We start from the raw sequence: 26863 nt of genomic DNA, 5'->3' as shown, positions 1-26863 counted from the left end.
CTCATATTGACTTCACCAAAATGCTGTACATAGGTGGCAGAACAGCACTCTAACAGAAATACCACTACAGTCTCTTTGCCAAAATGGATATTCCTGAATCAATTTACAACTAAGTTCACTGGTATTTTGTTATTTACCTCTCATTATTTAGTCAGTGGAGGATAAGTGTTGTAATATTTGCAGGTCATCTCAACCTTGATTGATGTGATTAATGTTCAGCTTGAACATTTAAAGGTTGACATGATCAAGAAAAATGTGTGTGGCAAGGTTATTCTAGATGAATGCACTTGTATGAGAAATGATTAGGAAAAGTATTTAGTGTTGGTTCTGGAAGGTGAGACAATAACATGAGGAGCTATGTCAGATTGGCTTGGGTGAAGGGATAACTAATTTATCAGAGCTGGAGGTTTGTAGTAGTGGTACAAGAGTCAGAGAGGAAAAAGGTATCTGTAAGCCAATGTTTGTAGCATCTTTATTAATGAATCTTTGCTAATTAATTGAATGGATTTTGATGGGGACATATTATCTATCGTGGCACTCTGTTGGTTACTATTACAAGGGTTCCAGTTAATCCAATCAACAGAACAGCCTGCTCATGAAATTAATGTGCAAGTGGCTGAGCACTCCACAGACATGTGTACCCTTAATGTAGTTCACAGGGAGATTCAGCGTGACACAGAGTGTGACAAGGCCCTTTGAAATACAGGTACAACAGAAACAGGAAGAAAGAGTGAGAGAAAGTTGTGGTGAAAGAATACAGTAGAATTCACCCCCACCCCCACCGGAGCTTCGTGGAGCTTTAGGTGTTTTTGCTCAATAAACACTCACAACGCCCAGTCTGGGAATCGAAACCACAATCCTCTGACTGCAAGTCTGCTGTCCTAACCACTGAGTCATTGTGCCTCCACATGTTGTCTATAATGTGTATATGTGCATTGGTATGGAGTAAAAGCAGTACACAGTTTTATGCATTAAAGCACAGTACTTTGTCATTCATACTTCTGCACTGCAAAGAATCAACAAGTAATAAAAACCAAACATTTTTTTTGCCTTGAAGAGGAAGCTTAGATTTTAGAATACTGTTGCATTATACATATAAGGTCGGCATCAGAGATTGTAAAGTATAACTTTTGTAACAATTTTGGAAACTTCAGTTATGTGATAGAAACTTTGTCTTTCATATTTGCAACAGTTGTCTTGGTGTTGGTGTGGAAATATAGATTGAAATGTCGCTATCAAAGTATGTTTTGAGGTTTCTCTTTTCAGTGCTGCTCCAGATATGATGTAGAAGATTAAGAAGGAATGAAGAGTAGTAGTCATCTGCATGTGTATTGTTAGAAGTAAGAGTGAGTAGGTTAATGAGTGTGGGAGACATAACCAATCTTAGGTTACAGCAATTAGCATACATGTGGTTTTTAGTTATATATAAAAATGTTGTGTGAATGAGTCTTTAGTAAATTTCTTTTCTAAACCATCTTAGTTTGTACCTATGGATTACAGAATCTGTTTTCAACAAACCAGTTATATAGTAAGTTTTCTGGTTAGAATCTCAGTACAGAAAATAAAATTAAAAGTTGATAAATTTTTATGGTGCTTTTGGGATAAATTTCTCACACCTGTTTTAGGTGTGAGAATTTATCCCATTATAATTATAAATAAATATATACACAAGAATTTTGTATAAAAGCAATTATAATACATTGTAATCTATAGCTTTTTTAAAATTCATATGAATATTGTTTATGCACTCGTAATAAGCTAAATTTCATTTTTGAAATTTGAAATGTAAGAAGTTATTGAATCAACTCTAATTTGCTGATAAGCAGTATAGCCTTAAATATCAATATTGATAAAGCATGTATTCCTTTTAAACTAGTTCAGAATATTTGAACTACAAGAGAAACTTTTTGTTCTTGATGGTTTTAAATTACTATATTCATATATAATACATACTCATGTATTATGTGCACCAAAATTATGAACAATGAAATCCCAGAAAAACATACCCTATCTATAAGATGCACTGACTCTTTAAAGTATTATAATTTATGGGGGGAAAAATTATCTGCTTTATTATAACTACTGTTTAAAATATATTGGGAAGTTGACAAATTCAAAACAAAATAATATAATTTTGAAGGTGACCTTTGAACTTTATCAGTGTAATAGACCATAAAAGTATACCTACCATAAAGTCAACATTGTGGAAATCACATGACGATGTTTCTGTTATATTTGATTTTGATGATATACATAAACAAGAGAAAACTCAATTTTCTATGTGTTGTGACAAAAGAACAAACATTTAAGTATGGATTTCTCAAAGCCCTCTAATTTTTTTACTATGATTTTTTTTATATAAAATGTTTGTTGGATTCTTGTGCTTTGAACATCAGACATTCAAGATCTGACAATTTGTTTTCAACTATGCAATGTATTTCGTTTAGCATATAAAGCAAAAATTATTTAATAGTATAAAAAGAGATATTTTTATATACATTGTATATATTTTTAATGATTTCTATTATAGCAGGTTATTGAAACACAATATTCCAAGTATATGTTCTTGTAGCAGTAATTATACTCAGGCTGATATGTAGCAGTGTATAGACAAACATAATACATTTCATCCTTTAATTGCTTCTGTTTTAGTTTTACATTTTACTTCTGAATCAATTGTGGAAAGACCCATGATCAATACAATTTTTGATGTGGGAATACTTACGAAATATAAAGAACATTTAATGTATTATCACTGTCATAAAATAATGAAACATCATTATGATGATTTAAAATTTTCATTGCACATTACTTAGCTTGAACAATATAATTTTCTTTCCAACTACATCATCCAGAATAAGGCTATGTATTAACTAGAAAGATGGATAACATTTAGTTCTCATGAATAATGTGCTCCTTTAATATTTAATTTTTAAAAAGTATGGACAAAATGTATTATAAACTTATATATGATAGTGTATTAGAATTTATACCATATAAAAGTAGCATTGCATTAAAGTTAAATAGAATTGTAAATAATTTTAAGAGTTAATAGCGAATTAGTATCCTCACCATCATCATCTTCAATCACTTTTCTTTTTTGTTTGAAAAACTGCTCATAATTCTCATCAAACCAGAAAGCTACATTTTTCACTGCCATTTACCTGTCAGCATACACATACCATATTGTTTAGTGGCAGTGTCCATTTCTTTTTGTCTTGTGCATTAATCTCTTTAATTTCCTCCACTTCCTAGTGCTTCTTTATTACTCTACCATTTGAAAATTGGGTTTTATATACATAATAATTTTCACTTGCTTTTAAATTATGATATTCTATTTCATTCTCATCATATGAATATCATTTTCATCATATGAAATATGTGAATGTCAGTTATATTTTATGTTACTATGTTTTATGTTATATTCTTAGTCACTATAAATCTACATGAATAGATGTGTCTCTGTTGTTTCATCAATTTCTTCATAAATTCTGTTTTTTATTAATTCTTTCTGTCTCAATATTTATTGAAATTGTGATTCATCAAAGTGAAACATTCACAGTCAAGTAAGCTATCTACCTGCTTATAGAGGCTGTGCAGGATCAGTTTGATATTAAATGCTCATTACATGTCCCCTCAATCAAAAATAGGGTCTATTTGCATTGGAAAGCCTGACTAAAGTGAATGGACTCTACTCGTGAGACAAATTTTGATTCCTGTTATTGTCACAGGAAACTATTCTTTGCAGAATTGACCAAAATTGCTACAAGGTGACAAATTAGCTTGATGTTATTGTTGTTATTTAGCCTCACACCATCCTTGTTAAGCAAATTTATGATCAAAAGCTTTCCAATAAAGATCATCCTGTCCTTTTTCAAGATGGTGAGTGAAATTTGAGGAGGATTTTGCTGCTATTTCTGTTATGTTGAGCAACTGCATAAAAGTTCTTTGATTGTCTCAGACAGTGCGTAAGTCTCATAATTGATCGTTTGATGGATTTTCTTTTATTTCTATTTTTCTGGTTTTTTTAGAACTGTATACCTAACATCTGATTAAATGATATAACTTGATTTTATACTTGCCTTAGATAAGTAATGATTATATTTCGAGATGATTATGAACCTTACAAATAGGAATTTATTAAAAAAATATATTGCTATAATCCTCTTGCATGTATCGAGCAAAACAATTATCACCTTAAAAGATATTAAGTAGAATATAATTGAAATTATGCTTATCAGTATGTTTTTGTTGTTGTTGTTGGAGGAAATGTGATCCAGTACATTTGTGACAATAATTTAATTGAACATTTAATGATAATCCATCAACTCATTATATTAGATAGTAAAATTTTTTTATTATCTAATTCTCTCTCCATGCTTCTGTTATTTAATATATCAATGCCAGATCAATGAAAGGTTAGGTTTCTTTTTTTTTAACACAGAAAAGTAGTCTACTAAATGACTTAGCAGTTACATGGATGATAGTTAAGTTAATTTTAACATATTTAATAAAATGGGCATCAAAGGTCTAAGTCTAATTAGAAATATTCATTCACTAAGGAAAAGACAACATTGGCTCAATAACTAATACCATTTTGGCACATACAAAAACAACTACAGATGTATTTCATTTTTATTAAACCTCCTTAGTAATGTATAGACTTCACCACACTTGCTGAAGTAATGGTAAGAGAATTGCTTGGTTAATATGACATATTCTATATATGTGTGAAAAATTATCATGTTTTCCATCTGTGATGTGGTGTAACATCTATAGTTAACTAAATTACAGTGAGGCATAAAATTTGTGAATTATAAAAATATGAAATGGAGAAAATACCATTAACCAGTAGTTATGTTGTGGGCACCTCACTCTGTTTATTCTATTTAACCCTTTCGTTACTGTATTTATTTTGAGATGCTTTCTGTTTCTTTCAATTACTTTAAACATTACAAAGAATTTAGTAAAATAACTTAGTTATCATTTAGCTACTGTTAGGAACATAAATTGTGACTAAGGTTTGGTGGAAGATTTTTATTCAAAACTTATGAAAACAAGACATTTGTACTCAGATCCAGAGCCAGTTTCAGCCAGGTTGGTAACGAATGGGTTAAATTATTGTAAACTTGTTTTATTTGCACAGTATGGCACACATGATGGAGTTTCTTTTGATGGGATATAAGAAAAATTTTGCAAGTGTTTCATATTTATATAAAATGAATATTGTGTGTATGTTGAATTTCATCCAATAACAAATTTGTTTTAACTGCTCTTCATCTGTATGTGTCCAATGACTTCATTTGAAATAAATTATTACAACTTGTAGACCTTTTCTGCCTTTATTTGTATTAACTATTTAGTTTTAGATAGGATACCTTACATTGATAGGTCTTAATAAGCAGGGGTTTAGAAAATTGCAATCTCCAGAATGTTCCATCTGCTGCTAATTCAGATGACTTCATATGAGAAAATGCAAGGGCAGAAAACATTAATATTCTATTCTCATCAAAACATGTCAATGTTTCTTTTTTTTAGCAATCCACAGCTGTTTGTGTACCCCATGATATAAACTTAGAGTAATTTTAATGTAAAAATCAAAGAATATGCCTTTCACTGTTGCCTTCCCATTTTTGTGGCTTAACAGCTGTAAATTTATTTTCTTTCATTTGGTTGCTATATAAACTAAAATATGGTTTCATTTGGTTTCAACATTATTATTAGTAATATCAGTATTATCATCATCATCTTCGTCAGTTTTCAATTACTTAACAGATGTAAGAAATGTGTCTAAGTATGCATGTGCTTATACACATGTTCATATTGAATGAGATAAAGAGAGAAATTCCAAGCATTCTTTACTTTTTTATGTTGTCATATTTAAAATCAAAATGGAAGCTATTGATCTTTTTAAAACCTTTACTTTGTATAACTTTTGGAAATTATACTATCTGTACTTTTTTTTTTTTTAATATATGCATTGACTTTTATTGCTTTATTTGTTCCAATTATACATAGGAAAAAATTAGCTGAATTTTTCTGTTACATAGAGGAATAGGATAAAATAAAATGAATTTTTTTTAATAGATTCCCTTCAAGTACATGTTTTAACATGGTTTAGCTACTTCATTAAATATTTCAGTTACCATTATAGAAATGTTTAAATTTCCTCCCATTTTTCATTGAGTTTCATTTTCCAACCATTTTTCTTTTCCCTATTTTAGAATAAAAATCAATTTTTGTCAATATTTCCTTAGATTTTAAAGCCCACTGATGTCTCTACACCAAAGAAAACAATTATTTTTTTCAAAGTTATTAAAATAATAAGGTTGTTATTGGTTAAAATGCTATAGTTAAATTTCAATGGAGAGAATATATGTATATTGAAAAGATCAGCCCTTCTTTCTAGTAAAAGATCAGCAAAATTGTCATATAAGTGTTAATAAGATAATATTGAGTTTAACAGTTTAAAGTCTTGCAGTTGTAAGACTCCTAAATTATCAATTTTTAAGTGTCTTATTTGTCACAACATGTTTGCTCATAAATATTTTCCTCAAAACTATTATCTGATTTTAATGTAGTTTGTTTCTGTAATGAGAACACAAATAGAAGAGAGCTGAACTTGACAGTTTATAGCAGCCAGTTTAATATCTTCAGCTCCAATCCTGCTAGAATTGCCTTTCATGAAACTGGGATCCATAGATAAAAAACATCAGTAATATACTTTGGTTCATCTCTGTTAACTGTTACATTTTAAAACATGAGTATTTATGCAAGAATAGTAATATTTAATTCCAATAATTTTTCTATATCATATAATTGTTTTACATATCAGTAGTAGAATAACTTTTCATTAAAAAAATTAATCTACTGACTCAAAGCGATTCACCTTAGACACACATGGACATATACACATGTACAAATGTATGCATTTTCTACATTTGTGTGTATTCAATAGTTCACCACAGGCTCCTTCAAGAGACCTCTTTATAGAATTTTTCATACAAATTTATCAAAAATCGTTTCTATAGATCACTTCATCTTCAAATTTTTATAGATGTTACACTTGGTAAGAATTTCTGGTTCCATGTATAAGTGTATAACTGAGTCTTTAGTATGATCCTAATGGATCCAATTGATGTGTTATATATAAAAAAAAAAAATTCAAAAGACCAATCACCTGAGGATTGAGAATAAGAACTTCTGAGTAATGACTTGCACAGACTCAGCTCTGAAAAACTTTTACTCTGCTCTTTTTAACAGTACTGAGTATTGTCTGTCACTTAATTGCTTTCACACCAATGTGATATCACCAGTCACTAAAACAAGATATGCACACAGAAAATTTTATTTCCATACTCAACAAAATTCTTATGTTAGATTTGAACATATGCCATGTTTTGTTTTTTCTTTTTCCTTTGGAGAAGTAGTTATGATCTAACTGTCTGAAGTATGTTATGGCAATCATAAGTTCAGCAATTTAATCAAATATCTATTAGATCTTTATAAAACACTAGTGAGTCAAAGAAATAAATTATTTTTAACAAATACTGACTAATATGTAAATGAAGAGCCAACATTACACAATTATTGGCAATTTATTCTTATATATTAAAACATCTGTGTTTACATTAAAAGAATCTTATTCTTTTGCACTTAATTTGATATCTTTCATATTGAATTTTATTTATCCCATTATATTTCCAGTTAAACTTCATTCATTTTATCAATTTCTGGCAATAACAATTGATCCATCTTTCTATAAGATAAACGCAACACATTTATCCTTAGACTGTAGACCTGGTCCAAATGCTTACAAAAGTATGAACTCTGTTAAAGACATCCAAGGGTGTCGGTGGTGTTAAACTGATAACAAACTAGGTTTGCTTTTCCTACTTAATACATTTTCTTCATTTCTATAAATTTTTGTTCATTTAGGGAAAAGTTTTTTATGATAACATTTAAATTCAAAGCTCTTTGTAATTTTCTGTTTGAAACAAATGTGTGAATTGGGGTGTCATGCTCAATATATCATCCATCATTTAATGTCCATTTTCCATGCTGACATGAGTTAAACAGTTTGATGGGTTAAAAGACTGCATCATATTTCATTATCTACTTTAGCATGCTTTCTATGGCTAGATACCCTTTATAATGGCAACCACCTTACAACATATACTGAGTGCTTTTATTTTTAATGCCACCAACATAGTGAGGACACCATGCAGCTTGCAAGATTACAAACCCAAAGAGATGTGGTTTTATACTAGGAAATGTGGGATTAAAGTATAAGGGAAGAGGCCAATGGGGAACAGGTTTCTTGCTGTAAAGGAGCTACTTGGCTACTCAGAATTTAGAAGTGGAGATGATTGGGTGGAGCTGGGAAAAAATAAAAATAGTGGTGATGAGGTAATTGGATGGATCCTCAAGGTATAAGGTGATTAGAAGTGAATGGGGGAAAAGGAACCAGGAGTGTGGATGGGTAGAAGGAATGTATGGGAGAATCAGAACTGGGGAATGGATGTGGGGTGGGGCTTTATAAATTATAGTTTCCAATGAGAATAAATATAATTTATTCATTCTGGGAAATCAAATGTAAAATCTTACATTTTCTATATATATATATATATATATATATATGATTTGTTTAATTTTTTGGTGAAATTTATATTTAGTTTATATTGGAGTTTTATATTATGATAAGCTATATGTATTTGTGTTTAGTAATACTTACCCAACATTGCTACCATACTGATGACATTCATACTTATGCTGAGGTTCATCTCCCCTTCTGTGACAGACGTGATACTTAGTCCCAAACCACCTCCTGGTACACAAGTTGTGGAAAGTAAACCAAATCGTATGCTGTCATCAACAGGTAATGACATTGCTATTCCAAATGCAATCTGAAAGAAAAATAGAACAGTGTTCTTAAACTGTTAATTACTTGACTAGCATGCATATGGCTTATCACTATCATCACCATTTTTATGATCATTTTTTTCATCATTGCTTGGACTAGATGGATCTTCTCAAACAGAGCACCTCACTACTTACCACATCTCCTATGAGTTTCAGCTTCCTGAGATCAGTTTTCACTACTTTATCACCATATCTTCCTCGGTCTTCCTTCCATTTAGATTGCTTGGCACTTCTTTACTTAATTTCATCCTTCATAAGTATTGTATGTCTGTTCTAGCTCAGTCTTCTCTCTAGCATACTACATCTAATTCCTTAGCTCATTTGTTTTTCATTGTTCATGTACACCAATGTTACACATCCAGAGCATGTATCTATGGTACACCATGTGGATTTTTACTCCTTTTCTCCATATTGAACATGGCCATTTTACAAATGACAGTTCTCTTATTTCTTGTTTATTAAAATTTTAATCTTTGCTAAGTTTACTTTGATGCCTCTTCATTCTAGATTTTACTTCCTCATTTAGAATTTCTTTTCTAAATCTTCAGCAGCTATAAGAACTAGATCATTGCTTAGGAACTCTTACAAATGGCTTGTCTTAAACTCTATTGTTATTTCCTAGAGAACTACAATAAACAGGAAAGGTTTGAGAACCAAACCCTTGTGGATATCTAAAAGTATGCTAAATTCCTTGCTGAATCTATTATTGATTCATACCTTGTTGGCAGTATTTCTATATATGTCTTGTATGGCTCTCACTAGCATACACATAATTTCCTTACTATTCACCAGACTACATCATAATATATCATTTATTTGTGTAACACACACACACACGTACACACAACATCACTTTTCCATTTAAGTAGAAAAAAGTGTCTTGTTTTTAAGCATATTTTCATTAATTTGATATTTGTTTCTAAAATATGTTTTAGCTATATTACAAAATATTGAATTTACCTAATATATAGATTTAGATATTGAATATAATATCAATTTAGATAAAACATATCTTTTCAACTGAGAAAATAGATATAATTGATGAAATGAACTGCTTTTCAATAGCTGTAGGTTTAAGGTGATGGACTATTGATCTCTCACTTGTAAGTTCAAAAGAATTGTTTGCTACATAACTTTACAACCTCTTTGCAATCTTCATTTAATTTACTCGCTTTCCTTAAATGGTGAGTTTCTACATACAATGTTTAATTATCATTGTTTTATTTTATTTTATTTTTGTTTACTTTTTTCTAATCATTTGGAAGTTGATTTTGAAATCCAAATGGCTTGACAAATAGCATTATTATCAGCTGAAGAAATATAGTAGTAGATGTATCAATGATAGAAAGATGATGATAGGGTTTAGAGATAGCTATTTACTATATAAAAGCATGTGAATGCACATTTCTTTGTCATTTCAGTTTTCCAGTTGAACTAAAACCCAGCAAATCTCCCCTAAATTAAACTTTGAAGGTTCAACATTAAGTGATTTTTATAAATTTATAGACGTTTTTTGTTCTGAATGAGAATTTTATGCTAGCAATACTTAGCAACACTTACATCACTGAAATCTTGCCAGATTTGTGGCTTTAACATATTTTAATTAACTCTAAGGTCTTTTAATTTAGACTCTGTAATATTGGAATATGGAGACATTGCAAATATAATGCATCGACCACCTAACAATAATGCTAATATACTGACATAATATGTGAAACAATATTGATATATAACTCTATACATACATCCACAAATCAGCTGCTTTTTACCCAGTGTATTATTCCAACTGATATATTATCTTATTGTGTAGCTAGCATTTATCTTGATAATTGATTTGGAAACCATTTATAAACAATTTTATAATGTTGACTATAAGCCATTACCCTTTAGATTTGTATTTTGCTGTTGTTGATTGATTACTCTATTCATCTGTGAATATATCTATAATACATTTAACAGTTTCATTAAGCATCTAGAACAGCTGCTAAATTTCATTTGGCTTTAGTGTGATTTTCAATCCTTTATATTAGTATTTAAATATATTTGATTAACTCCAGTGTAATTAAAGGTTAAAATTAATTATGACAAGAATTAAACTTGTGTGGGGTTAAAATTCAAAAACACATCACTCTCATACGTTACAGTATTGGATATCAGAATTATGTTTTAGATTCCAAGCACTGTTACGAATCTAAAATAGCTGGTATTAGCTAGAAAGCTTGGAGAAAATTTCTTAATTCTAAGATTGGAGAATAGAAGATTATCTGTTGGAGTTGCATCCAGTTGCAGATCCTTAATTATATGGCATTTAGTCTCTGCTTGAAGACCCATCCCATTAATATTCTTTGACAAGGGGTGAGGAATAACAAAACACTGTAGATTGGTGACCTTGTACATTCACTAACCAGTAGACTGATTTATAACTTTGCTTGTATGTATCTTGCTAAGGTTCCAAACATTAGTTTGTGCTATTGTATTGAACCTTTCTGTAGAATAGTAGTAGGAGGGGGAAAAAAAGAAAAAATAGTTTAAAAAATGGGGAGTAATGTGACACAAAATAAAAAACAGAAACGTGAAATGAATAAAGATAGGAAAAGTGATCAGTTGAAAGGTGGGAAAAGGAAAAGCATGAATAGGTGTGATAATCTGTAAATATAGGAGTTAGGAGCGCAAATCTATCAATGAGCTGGTGGGGGAATACCACTAAAGACCCTGTAACCTACTCAATCAATGTAGTCTAGAGTTGTATAACCAATTAATTATCTAGTTCAGTTTGTTATTCTGCTGCAAGGCATTATCTCACTTTATTGCATTTTTGCTTTTCATATGTGATGCTAATTTATCATATTTTTACATAAATGCATTAGGGTAGTGTTAAATGCATGCTACTGGAAATGTTACAGAATGTTCATTTTCAATGTCATAACTATTTCAGCAATTACATGTAAATATATAGTTTAGCTATTTCTATTAAGCTTCTGTTTGTAATGAGAAACGCTGTGCTTTTATTGTTTATGCTGTGGGGAAATGAATAAGTGTCACAACTTTCCATTTCTTCATCTCTAATAAAATTAATAGTTTCCTGATTATGTTAGTAATATATTTTATTGATTGTAAATTTGTGGATAACTGGTTAGATGGAAGTATAAAATACAGCTTTGCCTTCATTAATCTGCACATGACTTTTGGCCCACTCTTAGCAACTGGTATTATTGAAATAAGTTGTATTGCGTGATTGTGGCTGCATAACAGAGCCCCTAAGAAGTGAGCAGCATAGTCGTGATGGCTGGCAAAAATCTTAATGAGATAATGGCTCGTGTAATCAGGCTTACAAATGAGTTGTTATATTACTTGAAGTACATTGGACTCTGATGAATTGACTACATCAAGCCTTGAGTACTACTGACAATATAAGTATTACATGTGTGTATTTTATTTTAAGTACAAGGTTAGGTGTCTTTTATTGTACTTTTAGATGGAATTAAAAAATTTTCATGTAACCAGGGAAATATATTTGATTAGCTGAATGATTGTGATGATAATGATGATTTTAAATCATTTCTTCATTCCGAAAACTTCACTGCCTATGAACAACTCATTATTGATAGATGCAAAAAATAAAAAGAGAAAAAAATTGATCTGTTTCAAATATCCTTATATCACTTTTTCTATTAATGAAATATTTTGCTATTTGCTGTATTTATTTTCTATGTTCCTGTTTTGGCAATTTTATGGCATTTTAGATTGAATTTTTTTTATTTGTTTCTAGTTACTTCCTCACCAGTTAACGTAGAGTATTTTCATAATAGCTATTTATGTAATATATCAATTTTATCATTTGCCAACATCATTTTGTTATCTTTTCAACTATTTTGTGACTCTAAGGAAGGGAATCATTTGAATTAATTGAAATTAACTTTATTTCTTTGTTTACTTTGGCATTTAACTATTGGATTAAAAAAAAAGTTATTTGCCATTATTATATGTTAATGAATAAACATTATTATTATACATTGATAAATGTACATTATTGTTAAAAGTTGAGAAATATATGTAATAAGATATATATCACATTATTCTAACATTAATTATTAGATATATCTTTAAAAATGTATGCTGCACAGCAGAAGTTAACATATTCTTCTCACTTTTTTATATTCAAGTATGTAGCAATTTAGTTTTTTTTTTCTAACAATGAAGATTTTGAATGCAGTTGAAAGAATGACAAAGACTACAGTTACACACATATTGTTCATATGTAATGAACAGGACAATATGGTAATATTTTATTACCAAACAAATGTACATGGCTCATATCCACTAAAGTTCTTTGAGAAGAGATTAAGAATCTAATAATAATACAGTCCAATCAAGTTTACTCAATGGCTTCTTTTTATACCATTGTTGTATCAATTTTAATATTTATCTCTTCACCTAACCTCATTTCATTTATTAGAATGTCTTTTTTCTTGTCTATTATGACTTTTACATAATCTTAATTGTAGCTGCCTACTATTACTACTACTTTATCTAGTATTTCTCCATAATCATGTCAAATATGTCTCACTATGAAATTCCTTGTGCTTTGTTATTTCTTTGCATTATTCATTATAGCAAGATGTTGGGTTGGCAGAATTGTTAGAGCATCAGTAAAGCGCATCATGGTATTTTGCTACATCTTTTTACATTCTAAACTCAGATTCTGCTGAGGTTGATTATACTTTCATCTGTCTGGGTCAATAAAATAAAGTACCAGTCAAGTACTGGTTTAAATTTGATAACTGTGCTCCATTTGGAAATTTGAGCACCAGTACCTACATCAGAGATTATTATTAGCCTCTCTGAGGTTGATTTTGCCTTTCATCCTTTCATCCAACTGAGCACCAGGATCAATGTAATTGACAAATTTCCCACTAAAACTGCTGGCTATGTGCTAAAATTTGAAATAATTATTATTAGAAAATAGTAGAAATAGTAGCGTTGGACAAAATGCCTTGTAATATTTAGTTATCCCTTCACATTCCGAGTAAAATTTCAACAGTCATTAAAGTACCAGTAATATATGACGGTCAATCTCATTGACTACTTCTTTACTTGACTCCCATAATTTTGTGGCTTTGTGCCTACAGTAAAATGTTACATGCAAAAACAGTTGAAGGTGCACTTCTAACAAAGACTTGACATAGATTTCCAATTCATTGTGGTCCATTCTATAAAATTTTTTTTTTCCTAGAAGAGTGATCAGTGCCATCCAGTATGATAGTGTGCTACACACTGTGAAGTGGTTGGCATTAGGAAGGGCATCCAACCTTAAAAACCATGCCAAAACAGATATTAGAGCTCAAGGCAGTCCTTGGGTACATCAGATCCTATGAAACCATTCAACCCATGCCAGTATGGAACATGGATGTTAAATGATGATGATGATGATGTCATTGATTAGAAATGATTTTAAAAAATCATGGTTAATATATTGTTAATTTGATCCATTCTTTTTTAATTTTATCTCTCAAGAGACATCTGCCTTCAAAAAATGGTTATTACTGGGGTTATTGTCATTAGGATGATACATATGCCTTAGATTACTGGCTAAGATGTTGTGTTTAGTTTTAAATCCATTCACTCTTAACTTGATTTTACTTTTCATCCTTTCAGGATCAATGAATACCAGTAATTTATTGGGCTTCAGCTGATTCCAGCTGTTTACAGACATTGTTTTTAAGTCTATACAAAGAATCAATTTTATCAGTATATATATTATATACATAATTAGATGCTTTACTACATTGGAGATATGTTGACCTGATATTTTTCATTTGTTTTGTGAACCCCAACACTTTCCATTTGTAATAGGCTAGTCAAAACCATACTAAATTGTTTCCAATATTTCTAGATAATCTTTCATCATATACATTTATAATTTGATCATATATCTGAATATTCACTCTTGCTAGCAGCACCTAATGCCATTACTTCATTATTACATATAGATTGTATCCATCCATTCTTTGTGAAGCCAAAAATTCTCTTAGCTCTGCAAGCTCTATGTGTTATAATATTACTGTCCCTTACACTAATATTATAAAAATTTCACAACGTGTCCATTAATTTTGGTTGAATTATCATCATAACTGAAGTTCTATAAACTTGGACCTTTTGTTTTGTTTTGGTTTGTGTTGTTTTATCACTTCTTTTGAAACAGGGAAAATGTTGATACTCTGTTGCATGAAAGGATGTAACCATTTCCGCTGCTTATATAATATTAAATTCTTACTTACACATTAGTCTATCTTGTTGTAAAAGCTTTATATCATTTTTTAACATACATCACCACCTAAAATTATTAATCCCATCAATCTTATGCCTTAAATTAATCATTTACGTGCTTCAAACTTCTTATGTAACTCAGAATTATCTCCTCTCTATCTAAAGCTTGTTATCCGGTTTTAAAACCTGCAAAAAAATTTTTTTTAATATAAAATTAGATTGTTTTGTGATTTATACCAAATTCCTTGTTACCACTTAATTTTACACTATTTGTCATATTCTTTTGCATTCACTTACTACTTTATTTTTTATCTTCTACTTGATTTCTTTTATTGGTAATATTGTTTTGAAACCTAAGCAAATACACTTTTCAGTTGTGAAATGTATGTGCATTTTGCTTTCTAAATATTTCCCTAATATTTGGCACAAATGAAATATATGATTTATTGTTTTATATTCTGGCATAAAACAAAACTGGATTTGTGTGATAGTTGTTCATTCCTTGATTACTTTTGCACTAAACATTTCTGCATTTTAGAATATCCAATTTAAAGCTATAATTGCTCTACTTAAAAACATCATCATCATATATAAGCATTTTTATGTATGCAATGCCAAAATGTTTTTTACACCATATCTCCTTGATAGATATTTTCTTGTTGATCACTTTTTTATAGACCCAACTGTTTGCCATCAGTGCTTGTTAAATATCTCCTGACCAGTTGCAAGTCTCATCATTATGATCATTGTTGTTTTAATACCTATATTTTTTTTTCATACTCCTAAAAGCTGAAGATATATGCTGTATGGTACATAGCCATTCTTCTCAATCATGTATAATCTCTTCTGTGAGGTCTAAAATTGCTGGGTCAGACCTCTTCATTCTTCCTATATCCTTCATAATCAGCCTCTATTGCAAATATTAATAGTCTCTGGTATCATTATATAGTGCTTGTCCTGTCAGCTGGTATCATCTGTTTGCAAATTATAATAATTAAAATCACCCCTATGAACTTTTGTTTGGATTCTGACCTTGAATATTTATATAGTCAATTATATTACCCATTTTCTTACATTTTTCGTTACTCAAATTGCTGATTTCATGCCTTTGTAAGAATTTGTTGTTGTCTTTTTGAAGTGCTATTTTCAATATGTCTTTATTATTTAGATGTAATTACATTGTTGCAAATATATTTTTACAATAATTACAAGAAAATTGTCATACTGTACAAAAGAACAAAGGCAAAGAAAATAATTGCCACAATTACAATCATATCTCTTGTTATAGTCAGTACTCTTTGCTCAAATGGTTTTGCAAATGTTTTAGAAACTTGCAGACAGAGTACATCTACATCACAATGTGATTTCTGTACCAAAATAGGTTTACTTATGTAGACTTGATATTTTTACTGCACCAGCTTCAAGAAAAGTGTTGAGAATAGAATCATTCACTGTTCTGAGTCTTTAATCCTTTTACTTCATAAGTAGAGATGGCTTGTTTAATATTTTACTACCCATTAATTGCCCACCTAAGCAAGTGAAGTGTTGAGTAAAGCAAAGATATGACGCTGCCCAACACATTTTGATAATTCCTTTGCTCTGCTCCTGAAGCCTGCATTCAATTCCTCAGCCAATGATCTCCCTGAATACTCAAGGTCTGATGCCTGGCTCTTCAATATAGCCAGAATAAAGATCAAAACTTTCTCACAATCAGTTTCAAGACCCAAAACAAAGATCACGGAACTCCATCATTAAGATTAAAGTGAGGAACTGGATGTGGTCCACAAGTTTCTACATTTTGGCTCCACTGTTACAGATAACCTTGCCCTAGAAGCAGAAATCACCAAGTGCATTGGCAAAGCTACTTCTCTCAGGACCTATGAAAATACAGGAAGATAAGTAATCAGTAGCTCAAAGCATCTACTAAATTCAATGTATGTAAGAACTATTGCCAGTGCACTTCTGTACAATGGTGAGATACTCTTCACAAAAGCACAATCTTCAAATATTTCATATGAAATGTTGGCAAAAATTCCCTGAGATCAAATAGCAGGACAGGATCTGCCCCGTTGCTGTACTTGCTAGGGTGAACAGCCCCTCCATAGTAACTTTCCAGTGCTAATGATAGTATAGACATGGTCATCATATGAGTGATGGTTGTATTCCAAAACACCTTTTCTATGGTGAACTGATATCCGGATAAAGGGACTAAGGCAGCTGAGATGTAAAGATGCATGCAAGCATGATATGTAAGTAACCAATATCAGTGTAATAGCTAGAAACCAGTCTAGCCCATCATTTCTTGATTATAAGACCAATATTTAAAAGAAGATACCCTACTACTAAAATATTAGCGAGTCAACAGCCATCAGTATTTTATATATATGTCAGCTATTTTCTTCAGTCCTGAGCCAAAAAATTAACTAACTCTTCCTTTATTAGTTTTGTTTTAGTTTGTTTCATATCTTTCTTCATTTTATCACATACTAATTGTTTAGATTGGGATATATTTTGTCTTTTCATAATTTATAAGCTTTATTAAATTCCTTTTGAATAAAAGAATAATTTTCTTCAGTTTCTTTACACAGATGTTATATGCACCTTTATAATTACTTTTTTTTTTCTTTTTCCAATATTTATACACTTATAGTTTTTAATCTTTCTTTTTTTTTCCTGGAAAATGAAGGGTAGTTATTGAAATATTTTTTTAACAAAATTGTTGATATTTTTAACAAAATATTCAAGTATATTTGTTTTAGTCTCTTCATTGGCTTTGAGAACTGCTTACATATTAGAGCTATGCCAAGAAGAAAATAGAAACTGTTTATACTTATGAGCCTGGGAAAGAGCCAGTGGAGAAGAGGTAGTTGTCATCTACCTTTTTTATTATCCAGTGTATTAACATGAGTACATTTTACCAGGCGCCAATAAGCATATTTAGGCTTACATCCATATAAAGCACAAAAAATTGAAATTTCTATATATGCCAACAGCCTAACTTAAAATATCTATTTTCTTAAGGAGAGCATAATGAGATGTTTATAACAGTCAAAACCCTTCTACACCAACAGGGCTATTGAAATGCTAAACAATGACATCTAAACTAATAGGAGAAGGCTTGTAAGGATTTAAAAGAGGCAAACAGATCACTATTTTAAGATGGTTTCCAACTTTTCAAATTTGTCCAATACCTTGGCAAAAGAAAGAAGAATTATATGGATGCAAATTCTATTTTGTCCTCGCCTTAACCCATTCGTTACCGTATTTATTTTGAGATATTTTGTGTTTCTTTTAATTAATTTTATATATAACAAAGAATTTAGTAAAATAACTTAGTTATCATTAAGCTAGTGTTAGGAACATAAATTGTGATTAAGGTTTGGTGGAAGATTTTAATTCACAACTTTGAAAACAAGGGGCGGTTTCAGCCGGGTTGGTAACGAAAGGGTTAAAGAAAGGATAGAATCAAAAAATTTTAATATTTAAGAATTTCAGTATTTTGATAGGTGGGTCTTGGTATCTGTCAGTCTAAGAACTGCTGACCCAGACAACTTATTTGGAAGGCACAAATATCTGCTGCATTATCTGAGAATTTTATCCTTTCATTTGCATGAGTGATCCTAATTTATTGAAAGTTGTTCTGTGTAGCTCTGCCCTGTAAATTACAAGAATAGTACGGTCAATAATTGCTCAAAGGAAGGTAAAAATATTATCCCTGAAGTGGACTGAAATGTAGTGTATGAATTTGATATCAAATTAAGACTTTTCTGCTCTTGTGAACATTAAATTTCAACTACCATCAATCTTTCTGATTATATGTATAGTAAGTTTTAGTTTCACTTATTTTGTTATATTCCAATTAATCATATTTCATAGATGAAAAATATGATATAGAAGCAGAATCTTTAGCTAAAGTATAGAACTAGAATTTGTTTTATTCTGTATTAACCTGATATATATTTTGACATAATTTTGCTGTATGAAATATCTTTTTTACTTTTATTTCGTAACCATTTGAATAAAATATTTATCAGTAGATGCCCTTGTTTTCTCCAATCTGTGAAAAGAGAAGCCTTGTTAATTTAATAAACCCTATTATTCAAAACCATTTTCCCCAAATTATCTTCACTCTGGCTTAAGGAGTCATTTTATATTTATGAAATACTGCATAGAGATTTGTTAGATAAATCAATGTTGCAGGTATTAGATTACTGGTTAAAAGAATACTAGCTGTTTTTAATTACTGATAAACCAAATAGCTATATACTTTGTTTATAAATAAGCAAACATCAAGGAATTAATTCTTTACTTTTACTTGAAATGTTCTCTCTAATTAAATAGATTCATGGGGAAAATAGATTTCATGTCACTAATGTTCACTCATTTAAGAATTATTGTAAAACATATATGATGGTGAGGTTTTATATTCCTGAACTAGGCATTGCTTTCATATGATCAATTCTTTACATAAACATTATTGAGACTAGACACCAATTGCATATTTTACCTACCTAAAAAATAATGTACTGAATATAATTTATTATTATAATTTCAAAATTGAACATCCCTATAACTTCATCATCATCATTTAACATCAGTTTTCCATGCTGGCATGGGTTAGATGGTTTAACTGGAGATGATAAGCCAGAGAGCTGCACCGGGCTCCATAAATTATAACCCATGTGTTCATCATAATATCCATGATTTCATGCTGCACAGGATTGATTTCTGTGCTGTACATCATATCATCGCTCATCTCAATGCTACATCATCGGTCTGTGAGGCTGAGTATCCTAATAACTGATCACTCCTTTTTTGTCCTATACAATTTTCTTCTGAATTCCTCCAGCTATTTCTCTCTCTCTCTCTCTCACACACACACACGTTTTCACCCAACAATCATTATCTATTTGTATCACATGTCCACCCAATACATACATTAGACAATGTCTTTAATGCCTAGCTCCTCTCTTGGTGCACTTGTGCTTTGCATTTCATGCACTATAGCATTACATATCCAATGGGTCATACTTGTATTATTTCTCTTCTACCTTCATAGACCTTCTACTTACAATGTCCATTTTAAGGGTTCAACTAAAAAGAAAAAAAATGATAAGTATTATGATAACTATAGCTAACAGATACATTTATGTCCTTGTGTTACTAGACTGTAGAACATAAAATGCTTTTCTAAGCAGGCAAACCAACTCTGGGGAAGTTAAGTGATACATAGCTCTTCAATACATTTTTCTGTTTCCTTGTCTGTTTTCCACATCTCTCTCACTATCTTTCTATTTGTTTATTTCTTTATCAGCTGGTCTTAATGTGCCTGTCTGTTTTATACACACGCACATGGAAAAAGACATATTTATTTGCTCTTAATATCATTCTAGCCTAAGCCAAATCATGTATGAAACCTTTTTCAATTATTATTTGCCATCAGATCACTAAAATTAAAGCAATGAAACCAATACTCCAACAATTAACTAGTGTTGAATCAAATTATGTTTAGACTATACAGTCAGATAATATATTATTAGCCCAAGAATGATTGCATATTATGTTTAAGTGAACAACAAGAATTAATAAATGAGAGCAAAGGATCCGGATTTGAAACTTAATAATTTCTTGAGTAATTGACTTTTAAATGTCTTTGAGAAACAAAAATTAATATAAATAGCAATAATAATAATAAAATAAACAATCAGGTGTTCAAGGTAGTAAATACTGCTGGATTTACAAATCTATTAAAATGTACAGGCAGTAGGTACTGCAATAGTTATCTAGTTTTTATTTCTTCTTTTTTGTTTTATTTGAGTAAAATAGAAAAAAAAACACACACACAAGGCTTAAAGCATAATATAGTTACTGCAATGTCATTGTGAATGAACATTTTGAGACTAGAGACCAACCTGCCTAGAAATTGCTCTACCAAAACTATTTTATTGTCCTAAATTCACAATTTGACACCTAAATCTTTAAAATATTGATTTTAATCCACATGTTCATCATCACCATAATATTGACAAAATATTCAAAATGTTATTTGTATTAAATGTAAGAAATCATTTTGTTTCTAATATTGGCCTATTCATAATGTATCTGGAAATATGTGATTAAATTTGGAAACCTTTAAATGTATATCTAATTGATTCTCTGGTTCTCATATCAAAGCAATTTTGATATAGCTAAGTAGAGCTGAAGTGTTTTGTAAACCTTTCCTCTTTAAAGCTTGATAGTGGCAGTGTTAAAAATAGCTTACTTGCAATATGTGCACTGTAAGAAAAATCCCAGCAATTATTTTGGTATATTTTATCTAATGATGTTATCCATATTATTGGTTTATTCTTTTTTGTATGCTTAAGGATTTTCTACACCTTGATCTGCATCTTAATTTACTTTTCACTTGTGTGTTTATAACAATAGATATACTTCTGAGATCAAAGAAAAGGTCAAATGTGACTCCATAATAGATTACAGAAAGAACTGAAGAGACATGTTATACAAACAAGCATCATGTTTGCTTCTCACTGTTCAAGTGATGTTTGTGATAAAAGGATTCTCTGAGTATTATCATTGGTTAAGTCTTGATTACAATGTGTTAAGAAGTTCTTATGCGCATTCCTTGTGTAATTCAATGGATATAGTATATAACACAAACAGGAAAGTTGTAATATAAATATTACAGCTTTTAAAATCCTGTTAATCTAAAATGTTTCAGCTTCTTAAAGGATTCATTTTTGAGCATATTAATAAAATATCTTTAAGAAACATCATCTCTTAATGCTTTTTGTTTGGCAATATAGCAGCTGAGATAATTCTCATCATCATCCACATCACAACCATCACCACTGCTGCTTCTGCCACCACCATATATTAAACATAAATGCTCTTAGCAGAAATTTGTTGCCTGAGAAAACAAAGATTTTTTACTAGTTCTATATGGTATCCTCAACTGAAATAAAGCTAATTAAAGATCTATGTATGTTTGCATGTTCATTAGTTTGCTTTTGTTCTTTTAAAGAAATTTGTTGTAAATTTGTTTCTTATTAGCTACAGATAAGTCAACATGTCAGAAATGTTGAAACTTTGTGTTGCCTATGATAACAGCAATTCATTCACTCCAGTTTCTCAAAGAACCTACATCAACAATTTTGTGTTGTCCTTGTTTTAATGTCATGACGACTACTGCTAAGATATATTTGTGATAAATCCCAATAACTTTCTGTTTTCTCAAGCATGTTTAAGAGACTGTTTTCACATTAAGGACCTTTTGTTTTGTTAGGGACAAACTCTTAAACAGGTTTTGAGGAATATGAACTTGCAAAAGAGACAGCCACAGTACTGCATCTACTTATTCATTGTAATTGTATATGATTTTATTAAAACCAAAATGAACTTTACAAACCGTTACTCAGTGCTTCACATGAGCGTTCATCAAACAGCAGTGATTACTCTCCTTCAGTATTTGAGTACTATTTTCTCTACCTTGTGTAACACCTATGTACTTATTTGTGTGTGTGTGTTTAAAACAACCTCAATGAAGTCATTTGACCTGATAGATATAGTAGTCAAATGACCCTCATATCACACTCTACAGTCTTAAAAATGGAAAGACATTAGCTGCTATAATTCCTATAGAAAAAGATAGGATACTAAAAGTAGGAAAGCCTACTTAGATCATAGCTTTTACTCAATCAGGGCTGACTTATAACTAAATCTTGACAAGAACTTAATCCTGAAAGGACTTAGCCCTAATAAGATGTAAAGTGACAATGGCATACCACCAAACTACTTCTAAGCTTTCACTGAAATGTGATATTGGAGTTCTCAATGAATAACTTGTCTTGCTCAAACTTACATTAGTTCCCAGTTTAATACACTACCTTTAAAATATTGTTTAACTTGGCTGCTCCATTAAGATACCTTACAAGTAACCTAATTATTTTGTGGTGTTAATCAAGATATTCCTAATCAAGTTAGCAAGATTATTAATTATATGCAAGATAAAATTAGATTTACCAAGAGGATTAAAGTTTCAGTGGTCATAATTATTTTTGTATCAGATATGAAATCTAAACACTGTTCTGTAATATATCAAAATGGAATATATATTTTCTTTTCATTTGTGGATCTGATCAATTAGAGTTTTCTAGCTCACATGGCCATGATTATTTTCATATAATATTGTCATTAACAGAAAATGGTTTCAATCAATAAGCAATCAGAACTAAATTGGTGTCATAATTAGTAGAAAATATGAAACTTGTTTTCTCAAACTCTTTTTCTTCAAAGAGGTTCAAATTTCATGGTTAGCTCAAAACATAGGACTGCTGCAAACATTAAACATCATCTGAAATATTCATCAATTGAAAAATGAAGTTATACAATTACAATATGATAATATTACTGTATTTTTTTCTTTTTGTTATATCCCTTTTGTGTGGTTATATTATATTTGCGTGTGTGTGTGTGTGTGTAGTAAAATGTACAATTATTGATAAAAAATTAAATATGTTAAATAGAATATGATAATATTAGCATAATATTTTGTAATATTTGAGTTAAATGTATTGGTTACACATGAGTGAGTGCATCCCTAGCTGTTATGTGTGTGTGTGTATAGATGTTGATATATAGTAATTATGCCTCATATCCATTAAATTATAAAGGTTCTGAGTTAATTCTAAATAATTGTAAAATTGTAAAAAAGTTCTAATACAAGCGATTACACATGAGAACATTTGAAGATCAGCATTCTGTAATATTACATTTTTATGTTTAGCTATTAGTCATTGCACTTTTAACAGCAGCACATCAATGAAACATGAGGTAATTAAAGCAAATCATCATTGAAAATAATTAAATGGAGGACTAAACAAAATTTGTTAGGTGATTACATTGACTACATGTTCTCTATCTAAAACAAAGCTTAGAACAAGAATAATCTTTTAGTAAATAGTCATTTAAATATTTTAAAATTTGATCACTGCTTACAGCTCTATGGGTGTAGTAAGCATTAAAATGATTATTTCTAAATCAGATTAAGACATTACAGGAATATATCTGAATGCTTCCAGTGTATTTCATTTTAATTCTTAACACTAAGGAAGAGTGATGTGTGGTTGAGAAGCTTTGCTTTCCAACCATATGGTCTTGGTTCAGTTCCACTGCATGGTACCTTGGACAAGTGTCTTCTACCGTAGTCTCAGGCCAACCGAAGCCTTGCGAGTGGATTCAGTAGATAGAAACTGAAAGAAGCTTGTCGTGAATGTGTGTATTTGTGTGTACTCTTGTCATGACATCATGTGATGATTGTAAACAAACATACCATCATACAAGCAACATTGTTTGTATCCAATCTTCCATGAAAAACATGTCTGACCATGAGGAAATATTACCTTGCTTAGAAACAGGTGAGGTTGGCAACATGAAGAGCATCCAGCTATAGAAAATCTGCCTAAACAAATTCCATCTGACCTATGCAAGCATGGAAAAGAGGATGTTAAATGATGATGACAATGGTGATAATTGAGGAAGAATGTATTCTTTTGTTTTCAAATGCAAATAAGCACTTTCTGAAAGTGCTTATTTGTATTTAAAAAAAGTGTTATGTGGTTCTTAAATTTGGTTATCTTGTAAGCACTTTTCTTGCTCAATTGTTGATAAGGTATTTGTGTTTTTAGCTTGATAATTTGACACTATTTTTCAACTGATCTGATCTACGTTTTTTATCATAATTAACATCTATCACTTTTTTTCATATTCAAACATTTTATAATTATTTTCTTTATATTGTTAAAAACTATATTAATAATGTCACTTTCTAAAAATGGATATTTTAAGTTTCCCTCTTTAAAACCATTATTTACTGGTATGCTTAAGGTATTTGTAATGTTATGGGTATTTAGAATATCAGTAACACATTTTCAGTTTAATAGAAATTAGCATTTAAGTCAGCTGACATATTTTCTCTGATTGAGATCAATTAGTTCAAATAGATTATCTGTTTGGTTACTTAAACTTTTACAGATTAACAATGATCCTAATTATCTTGAATTGAAAATGTTGTTACACTCACAAAAGACTGATATAAACTGGAAGCACTAGGTCAACCATGACAGCTTACAGAAATAATTGTAAACTGTTATAAAACCAGACAACATTGAGGTTGAAATTATGGGCCACAGATTGGAATGACATGGAGAGCTTTTATAAAGAACACAAAGAAGTTTGGGGACCACAGAAGAAGTGTCATGTTGTCTTGAATTGGTTAATAAAAGAGAAATGGCTCCCAGACACTAGGAGTGTATTGAGATGAGCAAAAGCTGGGTTCACCATGTAACAAAGATCCTGTAGCCAAATCCAACAGTGCTGTCAGAGTACCTGGTGGTGATGGAATCTGAAAACATGATTGATTTAGCCATAACAACTGTCAATACAAGCTAACCATAAATGCATAGCAAGAAGACTGAAGACCATAAGAATGATATTGTCCACAATTTTTGAAGAAAGGAAACAGAACCAACTGCAGAAATTATATAGGAGTCTCACTTCTATCAATAGCAAGTAGAAGAGATCCTTCACAACAGCCTTATTATCCATGTAATCCAAGAAATAATACCAGTATGGTTTTCCAGAAAACTGTAGGAGAGTAGATTTAGTCTTCAGTCTCCAACAGCTCTAGGAGATATAGTTTTCAGTCTCCAACTGCTCTAGGACAAACTGGTCCCTGTATGTGGAATTTGTTGATACAACAAAGCATTTTATATTATTGGTAGGTCTGCTCTCTGGTAGCCACTTTGGAAATAGGTTTCTTTTGAGTAATTCACATTCATAATGAAAGCTTTGCACACTGGAATGATGACCAGAGTCAGCATACAGAAGACTTAAGATACATTTGCTGTAACAAATTGTATTAAACTGAAATATGTATTGGTTCCTAGACTCTCAACCTATCTGACAGTAATGCTGGAGGATGCCTCATCAATCTTGAAGATGCAGTTAATATACAGTACCACTAAAGTGCAGACCTTTTCAATGTTGCCCATTTTAGAGAAAAAAAAGCAACCCCAATCCTTGTAAGAGAACTACTGTATGCAGATGACAGTGCACTACTCATGCATATGCTACAGCACATAGAGATCGTGGATGCATTCTCCACTGCATAAAAAAACCTACAAAAAACAGAAGTGCTATTCCAGTCAACACACAATAGAAGTATGAGATGATGGCATTAATCTTTAAAAGTGTACAAGACTTTTTGTATTTTGGCGGTACATTACTGAAAGACAGTCATATCAATATTGAGCTACAAAAGAAGATAGTAAAGACATTTGGTCTAATGTATCTATGGTTATGGAACAATCATCATATTTTTATTGAAATCAAATGCAAGGGCTGCAGACAATCTTCCTGTTTGCTCTTTTGTATGGTACCAAAACTTGGACATTGTACAAGAGTCAGGTGAAGGAACTTTGTCTTCATCATGAAGCATTTGTGTTCAGTCATGAAAGTCTCTTAGAGTGACATGTTTACCAACAGTCAGATGCTAGAACAGATACTAGAAAGAACAGAATTGCTGAGTATGGATGATTCCCAGCTGGAATATACAACATTGGCAGGGTATGTTACCCAAATATTATCTGAAAACTGACCAAGCAAGTTTCATACT

At 30.7% G+C, this 26863-nt stretch overlaps 2 protein-coding genes across 2 annotated transcripts in view; one reads left to right on the top strand and one right to left on the bottom strand.

Annotated features, from left to right (window-relative positions):
- LOC115214751 (trafficking protein particle complex subunit 13) overlaps nucleotides 1-26863 on the top strand; it is a 332050-nt gene that overhangs the window by 103083 nt on the left and 202104 nt on the right. The window lies entirely within an intron of this gene.
- Nucleotides 1-26863, bottom strand: part of LOC115214750 (sodium/bile acid cotransporter) — a 37610-nt gene that overhangs the window by 7747 nt on the left and 3000 nt on the right. The window contains exon 2 of the mRNA XM_029783769.2: nucleotides 8735-8906. Coding sequence (XP_029639629.1) covers nucleotides 8735-8906 — 172 coding nt within the window. The remainder of the gene's footprint in view (nucleotides 1-8734; nucleotides 8907-26863) is intronic.

This window comes from Octopus sinensis, linkage group LG8, assembly GCF_006345805.1.
Source record: "Octopus sinensis linkage group LG8, ASM634580v1, whole genome shotgun sequence".
NCBI classification, from domain to species: Eukaryota; Metazoa; Mollusca; class Cephalopoda; order Octopoda; family Octopodidae; genus Octopus; species Octopus sinensis.
The sequence above is the reverse complement of the archived record's forward strand: the minus strand, read 5'-3'. Positions and strand labels throughout refer to the sequence as shown.